This window comes from Alexandromys fortis, unplaced genomic scaffold (genome assembly GCF_014885135.2).
Source record: "Alexandromys fortis isolate MF-2015 unplaced genomic scaffold, M_Fortis_MF-2015_v1.1 scaffold_10, whole genome shotgun sequence".
NCBI lineage: Eukaryota > Metazoa > Chordata > Mammalia > Rodentia > Cricetidae > Alexandromys > Alexandromys fortis.
This window is the reverse complement of record NW_026067895.1, coordinates 16,062,817-16,078,357: the sequence shown is the minus strand read 5'-3', so window position 1 is coordinate 16,078,357 and position 15,541 is coordinate 16,062,817. Positions and strand designations below refer to the sequence as shown.

Here is a 15,541-nt window from a genome sequence, read left to right as displayed (position 1 = left end):
AGGGGTACATAAAGTGATCTTCCTGTTTTTTTTGGTTTTGTTTGTTTTGTTTTCTCATTTCGTTCTATTTTATTTAGATAGGAGCTCAGGCTACTAGCCCCAAACTCACTATATAACCAACTATGACCATGAACTCCCGATTTTGCCTCCCTTTGGGGATTGCAATTGTATAGCACCGTACTGGTTGATGTGGTTCCTGGATTAAAATGCAGGCTTTGTGCGTGCTCAGCAAATGAGTTACATCCCTAGCCGTAGTCATGTGTATTTTAAATTTTACTTAATAAAGCATAAATACCTCTCTCATTTATTTAGAGATCATATTTTTGATGGTGAGTAGGCTGTTCTGGTATCAGCTGCTAGCAGGAAGAGTCTAGAATTTCTAAACTGTGTGACTCGCCAACATCCTTTCCCAGAATTGCCTGGAGACAAAATACAATTTCTCACAATTTAAGGACGTGACTTTAATGTCTCCAGAAGCCAGGCATTCAGAGGATGCTCAGTGAATATTTGATGGGGAGGAGGATGATATGATAACCGTAGGTCTTTTCTGGGTAATAGCCTCATTCATCCCCTGAGAAATAATGGCTGACAGCAAAGCACAGTCTCTTGTTCCTTTCTGGAAGAAAGGCTCTCTGTCTGGCAGACTGACCAAGGCAGAGTGGAAGTTGTCAAGAAAACTCTGGGTCTCTTCTTAAGTAGTTCATGTTGAATTCATCTCACATCGTAATTTGTAAACGTTCTCTGTTCCTTTACCTTGCTTCTGGCTTCCAATTGCCTATGATCTTGGCTACTTTCTCTTTCCAAGTTCGTCATCATATATATTTTTTTACCCTTTCTTTTTTCCCTACTTACCCCTACCACAATTGAAAGTTAGCTTACAGAGCACCTGGTCCTCTGAGATGCAGAAAGTACCCGATCTTAGTTTATTTTTATGACATCTGTGAGTTTTATAGAAAGGAGGGTGAGATTAAAGAGGAGATTGTTAATGAACCATCTTCCTGGTAGCATGATGGTTTTTATTTTTCATACATTTTCTATTTTCAATAGTTTTGGCAGACCCCATGGGTAACCAGCAAGCTATCAGTCAATTCCATGGAGATTTCAACTCAAAAGGCACTCTGGGATAGCCTTTACTGATAACGTGTTCATGTCACAGAAGACCAAGGGATGGGAGTCTGCCCATCATCGAGACCATATAACTAGAATATGAGTTCATTTGAAGGACCACCTCAATCTAGCTGGACTGGTTTTTTTTTAAATGGCATAATTTTAAATTTTTTTAAATTTAATTTTATGTGTATGTATGAGTACCTGCATGTATGTGTGTGTACCATGTTTGTGCCTGGTGCCTATGAAGCCATAAGATAAGGTCAGATTCCCTGGTACTGGAGTCACAGACAGTTGTTATTCTACATGTGAGTGCTAGGAATCGAACCCAGGTCCGCTGCAGGAGCATCAGGTGCTCTTTAACCACTGAGCTATCTCTCCAGATGCCTGTATGTTCTTATTTGTGATTTCATTTAACAACATGAATTCTTATAACTCATATTAAAAAGCCAGGCTAAAGTATAGTTTTGCATAGCCTATTCCACATTTGCCAGTGTATTTTATTTTTGTATAATATTTAGAACATTACTATGAGATGTGGCCAAGTGTAAGGATAAAAGTGATGTTTCGAGAAGCCAAAGGAAAAAAATGCCCGTATATTTTCTTATTGTGGATAGAGTCTTTTACACACCACACAGATTTCTTTTGGGTTGGTAGGGGTATGTGTGGGAGGGAAGGCCTATTTGCACTTCCTCTCAGATTGTTCTAGAACTCAACCTTAGGACTAACTAGCTAAGCAGTAAAGGTTGCCTCACCCAGTTGTTTTCACATAGCTGAAGTTGGAAGGTGGTGGCTCACACCTTTAATCCCAGCACTTGGGAGGCAGAGGCAGGCAGATCCCTATAAGTTTGATGCCAGCCTGGGCTACAGAGTGAGTTCCAGGACAGCCCAAGGCTAGTTGTTCATTGTTTCACAGGATTATGAGGATGCTTGTAGCCTGATGTTCTTCCATATAAGTAGGAAAACATTAGAGAGAAAGCCACTCTGTCAGCATTTATCAGATTTAAGGTTCCATCAATTTTAAGTCCCACCTGCACCACAGAAGAGGGGTAAATGTAGAAAACTGGATCTTGGGCTTGGGCTTGAGCTGTGATAACTTTTATTATCTATAGGTTATGATGTTCTGAAGTTTTCAAAATTCTTTGAATTATTTTTACAATTAAACCCAGGAAATGGATATAATCTCCAAATTTTAGGTGAAAGTTGGGGCTGGAGAGATGGGTCAATGGTTGGAGTATGTACTCTCGCAAAGGACCCAATTTCATTTCCAGTGCCCATGTAGGATAGCTCTCAACCACTTGTAAGTTCAGCTATAGTAGATCAGATGCCATATCTAGGAACCCCTCCCCCAACTCTCTTGGCTTTTCTAGCCAGCCAGCAGGAGACCTTCCTGCAGGTAGGCCCCCCCCAAACCCAACCCCATTGACCAGACCCTCCAAGCTATGAGTCCCACCCCACCCCCAAACTCACCTATTCTCCTGCAACCTTGGTGGAACTCTGAAACACAGCTTGCTCCAATATTGAGGGGACTTAAGAGCCTGCTACAGTACTGAGGGGACTAAGAGCTTGCTACAATACAATACTGAAGGGATCAAGAGCTTGCTAAAACACTGAGGGGACCAAGAGAGAGGACCAAGGGAGCGAACTAGGAGAGAAGATCAAGAAAGCAGGCTTAGAGAGATCTCAGAGGCTTCCTGAGACATTGACAGTACAGAGCAGACCAAGATAAATCTCCAAACATTCAGACAGCCATTGCAAGAATTGGAACAAGGTGTAAAGATACTGCCAGCCTCATTTGAAGGAAGAGATGGGTAGGCGCTAATGCAAGAATTAATCTAACAATCTAAAAAGCAGCATGGCAACACAAGAACTCAGTGGTCACACAACAGGAAGACTTGATCATCTTAACCCAGAATTAGCCGAAGAAAACAACTTTAAACATTGTGAAAATGATGGAGACCTATAAAGAGGAAATGAAAAACTCCATTAAAGAAATGGAGGAAAAGACAAACAAAAAAATGGAAGAAATTAGTAAATTTTTCAAAGAAACCCAAGAATACCAAGAAAAAACAATCAAACAGGTGAAACAAACAGTTTAAGACTTGAAGTCTGAAATAGAGGCAATAAAGTTAACACAAACCAAGGGAATTCTGGATATGGAAAATCTGGGTAAATGAACAGGAACAATAGAGAGAAGTATAACCAACAGAATTCAAGAGATAGAAGAAAGAATCTCAGGCACTGAAGATACAATAGAGGAAATAGACTCTTTGATCAAAGAAAACAGCAAATCCAACAAATTCTTAACACAAAACATCCAGGAAATCTGGGATACCATGAAAAGACCAAACCTAAGAATAATAGGGGTAGAAGAAGAATTCCAGCTCAAAGGCCCAGAAAATATATTCAACAAAATTATAGAAGAAAACTTTCCCAACCTAAAGAAGGATATTCCTATGAAGGTACAAGAAGCTTACAGAACACCAGATAGACTGGATAAAAAAAGATCCCCTTGCCATATAATAATTAAAACAGAAAACATGCAGAATAAAGAAAAAATATTGAGTTCTGCAAAGGAAAAAGGTCAAGTAACATATAAAGGTAAACCTATCAGAATTACACATAATTTCTCAATGGAAACCATGAAAGCCAGAAGGTCTTAGATAGATGTGTTGCAGACACTAAGAGACCATGGATGCAATACCCAGCAAAGCTTTCTTTCACCATTGATGGAGAAAACAAGATATTCCATGACAAAAACAGATTTAAACAATATGTCTCCACAAACCCAGCCTTACAGAACATACTAGAAGGAAAACCTCAACCTAAGGAAGCCAACAACACCCACAATAGCACAGACATCTGACAACCCTCCACCAACACAACTCAAAGAAGGGAAACACACAAACACTACCACCAAAAAAAAAAAATAACTGGAGTTAACAACCACTGGTCATTAATATCACTTAATATCAATGGACTCAATTAACCTATAAAAAGACACAGGCTAAGAGAATGGATACATAAACAAGATCCAACCTTCTGCTATATAGAAGAAACACACCTCAACCTCAAAGACAAACACTACCTCAGAGTAAAGAGTTGGGAAAAGATTTTCCTATCAAATAGACCTAAGAAATAAGCAGGTGTAGCTATCCTAATATCTAACATATAAATTTAAAACTGAAATCAATCAGAAGAGAAGGAGAAGGACACTTTACACCCATAACAGGAACAATCCATCAAGATGTAGTCTCAATTCTGAATATCTATGCCCGTAATAAAAGATTACCCACAAATGTAAAAGAAACATTACTAAAACTTAAATCTCACATCAAACCCCACACACTAACAGTGGGAGACTTCAACACTCCACTCTCACAAATGGACAGGTCAACCAGACAGAAACTTAACAGAGAAATAAGAGAACTAACAGATTTCATGAATCAAATGGACTTAACAGACATCTATAGAACCTTCCACCAAAACACAAAAGAATATACCTTCTTCTCAGCACTTCATGGAACCTTCTCTAAATTTGGTCACATACTCGGTAAAAAAGCAAACCTCCACAGATACAAAAAATCGGAGTAACCCCCTTGTCTTATCAGATTACCATGGATTAATGTTAGAATTTAACAATAGTACTACTCATAGAAGGCCTATAAACTCATGGAAATTGAACAGTGAATTACTGAACCACCCCTGGGTCGAGGAAGAAATAAAGAAATTACAGACTTCCTAGAATTCAAATGAAAATGAAGGCACAACATAACCAAACCTATGAGACACTATTAAAGCAGTTGCTAGGAGGAAAGTTCATAGCACTAAGTGCCCACATAAAGAAAATGGAGAAAGCTCACATTAGTGACTTAACAGCACACCTGAAAGCTCTAGAAGCAGACATACCCAGGAGGAGCAGAAGAAAAGAAATAATCAAATTAAGGGTTGAAATCAACAAAACAGAAACAAAGAAAACAATAAAACAATACAAAGAATCAGCAAAACAAAGAGCTGGTTCTTTGAGAAAATCAACAAGATAGACAAATCCTTATCCAAATTAATCAAAAGGCAGAGAGAAAACATCTGAATTAACGAAATCTGAAATGAAAAGGGGGATATAACAACAGACACTGAGGAAATTCAGAGAATCATTAGGTCATACTACAAAACCTGTACTCTATAAAATTAGAAAATGTGAAAGAAATGGACAATTTTCTAAATAGATACCATATACCAAAATTAAATTAAGACCAGGTGAGCAATTTAAACAAACCTATAAACTCCAAGGAAATAGAAGCTGTCATCAGAAACTCCCAAACAAAACAAAACAAAAACAAAACAAAACAGCCCAGGTCCAGATTGTTTTAGTGCAGAATTCTACCAGAACTTCCAGGAAGAGCTAATACCCATGCTCCTCAAAGTATTCCACATAATAGAAGCAGAAGGAACATTGTCAAAATCTTTCTATGAGGCTACAGTTACTCTTATACCAAACCACACAAATACCCAACCAAGAAAGAGAATTACAGACCAATCTCACTCATGAACATGGATGTGAAAAATACTCAATAAAATACTGGCAAACTGAATCCAAGAACACACCAAAAAAATCATCCAATATGATAAAGTCAGCTTCATTCCAAAGATGCAGGGCTGGTCCAACATATGGAAAATCTATCAATGTAATCCTTCATATAAATAAACTGAAAGGGAAAAAACCTTTATGATCATTTCATTAGATGATGAAAAATCATTGGACAAAGTCCGAACCCCTTTATGATAAAGGTCTTGGAGAGGTCAGGGATCCAAGGGACATACCTAAGTATAATAAAAGCAATATACAGCAAGTCGACAGCCAACATCAAATTAAATGGAGAGAAACTCAAAGCGATTCCACTAAAATCAGGAACAAGACAAGGCTGTTCACTCTCTCCATATCTCTTCAACATAGTTTTTTTTTTAAAGTCTGGCTATAGCAATAAGACAACAAAAGGTGAGCAAGGGGATTCGAATCAGAAAGGAAGAACTCAAAGTTTCATTATTTGCAGATGATATGATAGTGTGTATAAGTGATCCCAAAAACTCTACCAGAAAACTTCTACAGCTGATAAACACCTTCAGTGATTTGGCAGGATATAAGTTCAACTAAAAAAAAAAATCAGTAGCCCTCCTATATACAAATTATAAAGAAGCTGAGAGGGAAACCAGAGAAACATCACCTTTCACAATAGTTACAAATAACATAAAATAACATAAAATCTTGGGGTAACACTAACCAAAGAAGTGAAAGACCTATTCAACAAAAACTTTAAGTCATTAAAGAAAGAAATTGAAGATGATCTCAGAAAATGGAAAGATCTCTCACGTTCTTGGATAGGTAGGATCAACATAGTAAAAATGGCAATCCTACCAAAAGCAGTCTATACATTCAGTGCAATTACCATCAAAATCTCAACACAATTCTTCACAGACCTTGAAAGAACAACAATCAACTTCATATGGAAAAACAAACAACTCAGGATAGCCAAAACAATCCTGTACAATAAAGGAACTTCCAGAGGCATCACCATTCCTGACTTTAAACTATTACAGAGCTACAGAAATGAAAACAGTTTGGTACTGGCATAAAAACAAAGAGGTTGACCAATGAAATTGAACTGAAGACCCAGATTATTAATCCATATACCTATAAACACCTGATTTTTGATAAAGAAGATAAAATAATACAATGGAAAAAAGAAAGTATCCTCTACAAATGGTGTGGGCATAACTGGATGTTAGCATGTGGAAGAATGAAAATAGATCCCTATCTCTCTGTATGCACAAAACTCAAGTCCAAATGGGTTAAAGACCTCAATATAAATCCAACCACACTGAACTTAATAGAAGAGAAAATGGGAAGTGGTCTTTAATGCATGGGCACAGGAGACCACTTCTGAAATATAATCCAGTGGCACCGACACTGAGAGCAACAACAAAGAAATGTGAACTTCTGAAATTGAGAAGCTTCTGTAAAGCAAAAGACACCATCAATAAGACAAAAAGGCACCCTACTGAATGGAAAAAGATCTTCTCCAGGCCCACATCATACCGAGGAATTATCTCCAATATATATAAAGAACTCAAGAAATTAGACATCAAAATTTTAAATAACCCAATTGAAAAATGGGGTACAAAAATAAACAGAGAATTCTCAACAACAACAACAACAAAAAACCCTCAAATGCCCAAAAGATACTTAAGGAAATATTTAATCCTTAGACATCAGGGAAATGCAAATTAAAACAATTCTAAGATACCATCTTACACCTGTCAGAATGGCTAAGATAAAAAAAACACCAATGTAGCTTATGCTGGAGAGGATGTGGAGTAAGGGGAACACTCATCCATTGCTGGTGAGAATGCAGACTTGTACAACCACTTTGGAAATCACTATGGCAGATTCTCAGAAAATTGGCAATCAACCTACCTCAGGATCCAGCAATACCACTCTTGGGCATATACTCAAGAGATGCTCAATCATACTACAAACTATGTTTATAGCAGCATTATTTGTAATAGCCAGAAACTGGAAACAACCTAGATGCCCCTCAACTGAAGAATGGATAAAGAAAATGTGGCACATTTACACATTAGAGTACTATTTAGCGGTAAAAAACAAAACAAAACAAAAAACAACAACTGATGTGGGAGTGTCATATATCAATCTGTTGATTTCATTGGTTAAGCAATAAAGAAACTCCTTGGCCCTGATAGGTTAAAACATAGGTGAGAGGAGTAAACAGAATAGGATGCTGGGAGGAAGAGGAAGTGAGCTCAGACTCTGCTCTGCTCCCAGAGAGACTTGACAGCTCTGCTCTCTGGAGCAGAGACGCCAGGCTCTGCTCTCCCAGGCAACTCCGACCCAGGATGGACGTAGGCTAGAATCTTCCTGGTAAGCGCACCTTGGGGTGCTTACACACATGATTAGAAATGGGCTAAATTAATATGTGAGAATTAGCCTAGAAGAGGCTAGATAGAAATGGGCCAAGCAGTCTTTAAATGAATACAGTTTGTGTGTTGTTATTTCAGGCATAAGCTAGCAGGCGGCCAGGGTGCTGGGGACACAGCCCAGCCGCTACCTTATTACAACAAACAACAACAACAACAACAAAACCAATGACTCTTGAATTTTGCAAGTAAATGGATGGAATTAGAAAAACACTATCCTGAGTAAGGTAACCCAGACCCGAAAAGATGAATATGGTATGTACTCATTCATAAGTGGGTACTTGCTATAAACAAAGGATATTGAGCCTATAATTTATGATCCTAGAGAAGCTAAATAGTGAGGTGAACCCTAAGAAAAACATATATAAATCCACATGGAAAGTGGAAACAGGCAAGGTCACCTGACAAAATTGGGAGTATGGCAGTGGGGGAAAAAGGAGGGGAGAGAGGAAGAGGAAGGGAGAAGGGGAGAGGTGAGGAGAAGTTGAGGGAATGGGATAGTTGAGAAGGAGAAAGGACTGACATAAGAACAAGGAAAGAGATATCATGATTGAGGAAGCCATGATAGGGTTAGCAAGAAACCTGGCTAACCTGGCTAACCTGGCTCTAGAAAAATTCCCAGGAATCCACAAGGATAAACCCAGCTAAGACCCTAAGCAATAGAGGAGAAGGGGCCTTATCTTGACTTGTCCTGTAGTCAGACTGATGAATATCTTAAATATCATCATAGAACCTTCATCTAGCAACTGATGGAAACAGGTAGAGACCTGCATCGGAGCACTGAACTGAGCTCCTAAAGTCCAGTTGAAGAGTGGGAGGAATGAGAATATGAGCAGAGAGGTCATGATCATGATGGGGACACTCACTGAAACAGTCTACTTGAGCTAATGGGAGTCCACCAACTCCAGCCAGACTGGGAAGGAACAATCATAGGACCAAACTAGTCCCTGTGAATGTGGTTGACAGTTTCTCGGCTGGGCACTAGGATTTATCCCTACTGCATGTACTGGCTTTTTGGGAACCTATTCTCTTTGGATGACACCTTGCTCAGTCTAGATATAGTAGGGAGGTCCTTGGACCTTTTCCAAAGCAATGTGCCTTACCGTCTCTGAGGATTGGATGGGGGTGGGGTGGGAGGATGTGTGCAGGGAGTGGGAGGAGAGGAGGGAGTAGGAACTTGGATTGTACAATGAAAAAAAGATAGTTTTCTTTTAAAAAAAATTTAAAAAAACTGAAAAAACAAGAAAACCAAAAAATAATCCCAAAACCCAAAGCCAAAAAAACCAAAAAGCCATATATAGTCCTCACTTTCACCTCTTACAGCTTCCCCAGTACGTCCAGTTCTTGACCCTTTCTGTTACTTTCGCTAGTGATTTCCTCATCTAGTTTCTGTCTTTGCTTGTCTAGGTCTAGAATGTGCCTCAATTTTCTACATGGTTTCCCTCTTTCAGCCCGCTGTCTACCCTATGCTCATGACAATGCTTTCAAACACATAAAGCTAATTCAAATTCTTTTCCAATTCCAGATCTTTATATCAATAAATTCAGATTCTTCAGGAGGGATGATGCTCTCCAACTGTACTGCTTTTAACCATCTTCTCTCTTTTCCTCCTCTAAATTTTCTTTCTGTCTTTCAAACATGTCAAACATCAAATTTGTTTTAATTTGAGGAATTTTGTACTTGCAATTTGTTGCCTTTCCCTTTAATAACCTTATTTGGGGTCTGACTGTCCTGACTGAATTTTTCATCCAAATATCAGACCATATTTTACTTTCCCGGACAGCATGTTCTTAAAACAACCAAATTTAAGAAACATTATCTTCACACAACCTATTCCTCCTTGCTTTTCTGTTTTCAAGTTCTTTATTTCATCTTTTGCATTTGTGTCCTATGGGAACAGAGAATACCTTGATGTATTTCCATTCTCTTAAGCAGTATTCAGTACATATTAATGAAATTAGTTAATTAATAAATTTTATCTCTGTGAACTTTAGCACCCCATACAATAATGAGATTAAATAAATGTTTAACCAGATCATTTTCCTCAAAGAATGATCTAGCTTTTTATTTCAGCTTGGCTGGCTTGTGCACATACTCTATTATGTAAACTCGACACAGGTGAATTTCTGGATCCAGTTTGAGTTTAGAAGATGAGGAACTTACCTAATTTCATAATTATTAAGTTGCTTGATTGCATTCTTGGCTTCCTGCTTATTTGAGAATGTTACAAATGCATAGCCTCTATTGTTGCCATTGAAATCCATCATCATTCTCATTTCATAAATTTTACCAATCTGTAATGAATAGAAACAGAACATTTCTATTTACATATTTATACTCCCAAGTGTATGTGCGCACGTGCGCGCGCACACACACACACACACACACACACACACACACACACAACACACACAAGATGCTTGCTGAACTGCCTCCTGCCGTGTTTGGCATTTGTAACCATGGGAATGGCTTGCATACTTTTATAGTGGATTCAGATTAATTATCTAACTCATGGGAAAAGCCAAGTTAAATAATGAAAATAAGGAGAAATGGCATTTCAGTCTCCGCTAACGAAATGTGCTTTTGCCTGAGCAAATGACCTTTTGTCATACAACTATGTGGAGATTTATGTAGCGTCTTGGGGAGCCAAAAGTGCATTTGTCATCAGAAGTACAGCTTCTTCTTAGATCCACCCAAGCCTTCTGGGTTGTCTTCTAATGTCTCTGTGGATTGACCTTTACTTGGCTATAGTCTGTCACTGACATATAAAACAGGAAACAAGGGTACTCATTTGGGACCTTGCTAAACTAACTTCCCGGCTGTCTTTTCCCACTGCCATGATGTCAGAATGAATATAGTGTATCTCTTAGGGACGTTTCTTATTTTAGCAGTTTCTAGGTTGGAAATGAATGCAATCCTCAATACAACTGACAGAGGATCAGAACCTCTTAGCAAAGTAGTCTGTTTTCCATCTACCTGTCTATCACTCTTCTGCTTGTCCTTATTGTCCTTCTCCTGTACTCCAACTATCTCGAACTAATCCAGACTAAGCAGTTTATTATCCCTAGCTTTGATAAGCAGGGTGGTCCAAATACATACACTGGCTACGTGGGGAGAGATGCCAGTAAGCCTGCATGTACTTCAGCTCTTGACGGCCCTCTGCTTCGCCTCACTCTACTCTACTCCAAAGAACTCACTGAGGAGCATCTATTTCTTCTTGGTGGAAGAGTGAACATTTTTCCTGTTTCATATGTCATCTATTCTCATTTTCATGTTAAAAATTAGGAGAATGTACAGGATTTTTCTTATGCTATCTGAGATTAACTGTATAAAATCAGTGGCTCCGAACCAGAGGCTGCACATGGTGGCAATTAATTTTTGCCATTTAGGGGATGAGCCAAATTCTCAGGCTCAATGTGCTTTCTGGAAAAACACACCTGGCAATGTATTAAAATTAACTTTAAGATTGTATTTTTCTATAATTTTGAGTTTAGTATTAAAATGCCATATGGAACTAGGGAAATATTTTCTTTAGTAATCACATAGGGACATTGGGTAACCATGTTTTTAATCTGTTCAGTATATTAAGATATTCAATTCTACCTGCAGAAGAAAATTTTACTTGAATCAATATGTATAATACACAAACTTAATCCAGGCAGGCATACATAATTTCCTACATGAAATGCTGCACTTTATAAGTCATATTAAGATGTCAAGTTGCAGCAGTATCTTAATGTTTGATGGATTGCTTCACTGTCCTGTATTGTTAGATACTTGGGATTTGCAGTGATTCAGCTGCTAGGAGAGAAATGGGGGAAGAGATATGAATTTGAGAACTGTCAGCAATAGTCATTCAAGTTATCCGTGCAACAAGACAAAGATCCGGGCAAAGGCACTAGTAATAAGGGGACAGCCATTAGACGATGGGAAGATTTTCTTTCTTTCTTTCTTTCTTTCTTTCTTTCTTTCTTTCTTTCTTTCTTTCTTTCTTTCTTTCTTTCTTTCTTCCTTCCTTCCTTCCTTCCTTCCTTCCTTCCTTCCTTCCTTCCTTCCTTCCTTCTTTCTTTCTTTAACTGATTTTATTGAGCTGTACGATTTTCTCTGCTCCCCTCCTCTCCTCTCCCCTCCCCTTCAATTCTCTCTCATGGTCCCCATGCTCCCAGTTTACTCAGGAAATCTTGTCATTTTAATGCTGTCCATAGCTGATGTGAGAGATGTGGGAGAGAATCATCAAACTGGGCACTGGGGAGATGGCACAATGGGTGACGTGCTTGCTCTGTAAGTATGAGGACCTAGACAAATCCAGATGCAACAGCATACATCTGTAATCCCAGAGCTTCCACACTGAGCTGGGAAGCTGAGACAGGAGAATCTGGAAGCTCGTGAGCTAGGTAGACTTGTGTATGCAGTAGTGAACAATCAAAGACCCTGACTTAAACAAAATATAAGGTGAAGACAGACACTGATGCTGTCTTCTGACCACCACACATGTGTTGCGTTGCTTTCATCCACACTTACACACAAAAACATAATCACACACACATTATATACTTACGTTTCACAGAGAGATTTTTTTTTAAAGTTGAAAAATAGTTAAAGCTAACTAAAGAGAATAATATTTTTCACCTGAAAGGAGAAATTAAATTTGGACTTACTTTTTCACACAATGGAATGAGTTCATCCTCAAAAAGGTCCCGGGGAAGTTTTCCAATAAAAATCTCACAGCCCCTTTCTGGGGGTGCAGCATCCCAGCCCGGTGGAGGACCTCCATATTTTCTTTGTCCATTTTCCTGTGTGTCCAGGGAGGATAGTGTATGAGGGAGAGAAGAAAACATTAAAACCTTTACCTTGTTTTTCTCATTTTTTTTTGAAAAAAATCATTTTGATTAAGGATTATTTTAGGAAATATTTGTCATTGTTGAGTAATCGTAGTTGACGAAGAAGATAAAAATTAAAGACTTGTCTATGTCCATGCGAATCTTAACACTTCTCTGCCTCAAAGACTTGCTCAAGATAAACATGACTGACACCTGTGAAGTGCTGAGCATCACACGAAGGTATTCGCCGATGTCTTTACACAATTTCTCACCAGTTACAATGTTTTAGAATGAGAGGCTGTGCTCTAATACAGCGGAGTGGTTCAGAACCCACTACAGGTCTGGGCAAAGAGACAGAGTCTGTGGCTTTGTATTGTTTTTTGTTTTAAGAAATTATTTTTGTCATTTCATTTTATTGTAGTAAAATAGCTCAGTCCCAGTTTCTTAACAATTGAGGAGACAGGTCGTTCTGCTGTTGTATGAGCATCTGAAAGGCATCTAGGGTTCTGACTGTCACTGCGGTCTGGGCTCTGATTTAGCCTCCTGGTTGTGTGGAGTGGCGGCACACTTAGAACTGGAACGTTTTTGATTCAATTCATTACTCACTAGCTATAGAACTTCAGGGAAATAACCTCTCAGTCCTCAGTTTTCTCATGTGCAAAGTGGGGGTGACAGTAGCCTTTCCCGAGGGTAACCTGCATCAAATAGGCAAGATTGGCCCTTAGCCTGGAATCAATGCTCAGCTGTTATTAATTCCTTTCTTCTCCCTCCTAATCCAAACAATAGAAAGACCATCTAAACAGTAAAACATGGATATTAACACTTGGAGATGCAAGCTGGTTAATTCGGGGGGACAACTGCTGCTGAAAGATTTCAGCCTCCTTCCAAAGATGACAGTATTTGTAAGATGTTTCCTAATGCTGCCTCTTTATGTGGGGAGCAACGATGTTCTCAGTCCAAAGAGCACTGGCTTTTATACTTCTCTCAGACTTAATAGATGTTCTTTTTTTTTTTTTTGAGAGAAATGACTCTGGCATTTTCCTCCAGTGCCAACTATCCACAGTATGGGCACAGTCTGGCACTGCTGATCTGCTGAAGCTCATTCGCTGGAGGACGATGAAAAGGCTACAGCGCCCTTCAGCACGGTTGGCACTCCAGACCATTGCGTTTTCGTAAAGGACTCAGATGCTGGCGTTCTTTGCAAAAGTCACCGTTAATAGATTAGATAGTTTTGTGCCAGGATGTATAGTGTTGTGTAACAAACATTATCTATGGAGCGGAAAGAAAAATGCCCCAATAGATCACTCCCCTCATCCTCAAAAATAATTACTCGCAGAAGCTTTGATCTGCCTTTCCAAATGTTTTTTCTGTGTATACTTTTGAAAGATTTGTTTCAGTTTAAAGACTTTGCTTGGTGAGGTGCCTGCTTATTGTTTACAAGGAAAATAAAGCAGCTTGTAATATCACTTCTAGGCTCTCTCTATACCAACTTCAGTTTCCAATATTTATTTATTATTTAAAATGATTTATTTATTTTTATTTCATGAGCAATAGTGTTTTGTCTGGATGAATACATGTATAAGGGTGTGGGTACCTCAGAACTGAAGTTACAGACAGTTATGAGCTGCCATGTTGGTGCTGGGAATTGAAGTTGGGTCCTCTGGAAGAGCAGTCCATGGTCTTAACCACTAAACCATCTGCCCAGCCAGCTTTCAATTATTTTGTTAGTATTTGAACTAACACTCTTTGCATCACAGTCTTTAAATGATGTCCGTAGTCAGAGTCACCTTTTCATTCAGAGTAAATTTATATGATGTTGTTTTAAATAGTAAGATGAAAGGATGCATTGTCTTGGTTACTTTTGCTTCAAACCATTGGGCATGTTTCATCATACTAAATCTTTCGAGCTTTGCTTACAGAGTGCTTGTAATTTCTTACCCTAAACTCTTAAAGGATTATCTAGCAACAAAACTTTAATATCACCAACAAACCCGAGAAATGACATACTTCATCTTACTTAAAAAACAACAAAAACTATCCCCCCACAAGAATGTGGTATCTATATCTTCACTGAGAGTTTTCTAAACATATCTATTTAATATTTGTGATGATGGCCAAAGCTTTATTTTCTGGTGTTCTAACTAATACATGGATATCAGCTCCTGCATGCACGTAGTGTCCTACACACAGAGCAGAGGCATGGCGCAGGAGCTATTGCTGTCCCAGAAGACACGAGGTCTGGAAGCAGTTTCTCGAGGTCACAAAGTTGTTAAATAGAGAAGCTAGGGTTTGAACACAGGAAGTCAGCCGGGGTTCATCACCTTAATCCCTATATATTGTGGCCTTAATGTTGGAAAGCCTAGGGCTCATGATCAATACAGATGTTACACTCAACAAATAAAAATGTTTTTCCTGCCATTAATCAGAAAGTGCCCTGCCTCACTTAAAACTCTTTCCAACATCCAGTCATTCAATTACACAAAATTTTGGGAAGAACATATCTCACACTGGTTTATACAGAGGGGTGTATTATTAGTTCTGGTCACCATTCCCTCCCTAGGCCAAATCTTTCCATTTGGGTGATGACTATCCTTCCTACATTCTTTCCTGTGCATCTCAGA

The 15,541-nt window shown here is 38.7% G+C and overlaps 1 protein-coding gene across 3 annotated transcripts in view; it reads right to left on the bottom strand.

Annotated features, from left to right (window-relative positions):
* The window catches only part of A1cf (APOBEC1 complementation factor), a 79,727-nt gene that overhangs the window by 29,142 nt on the left and 35,044 nt on the right, over positions 1–15,541 (bottom strand). For all 3 annotated transcript variants that reach the window (XM_050157274.1, XM_050157284.1, XM_050157289.1), the window contains 2 exons: positions 12,759–12,893; positions 10,264–10,394 (listed from right to left, as the gene is read on the bottom strand). In XM_050157274.1, coding sequence (XP_050013231.1) covers positions 10,264–10,394; positions 12,759–12,893 — 266 coding nt within the window. The remainder of the gene's footprint in view (positions 1–10,263; positions 10,395–12,758; positions 12,894–15,541) is intronic.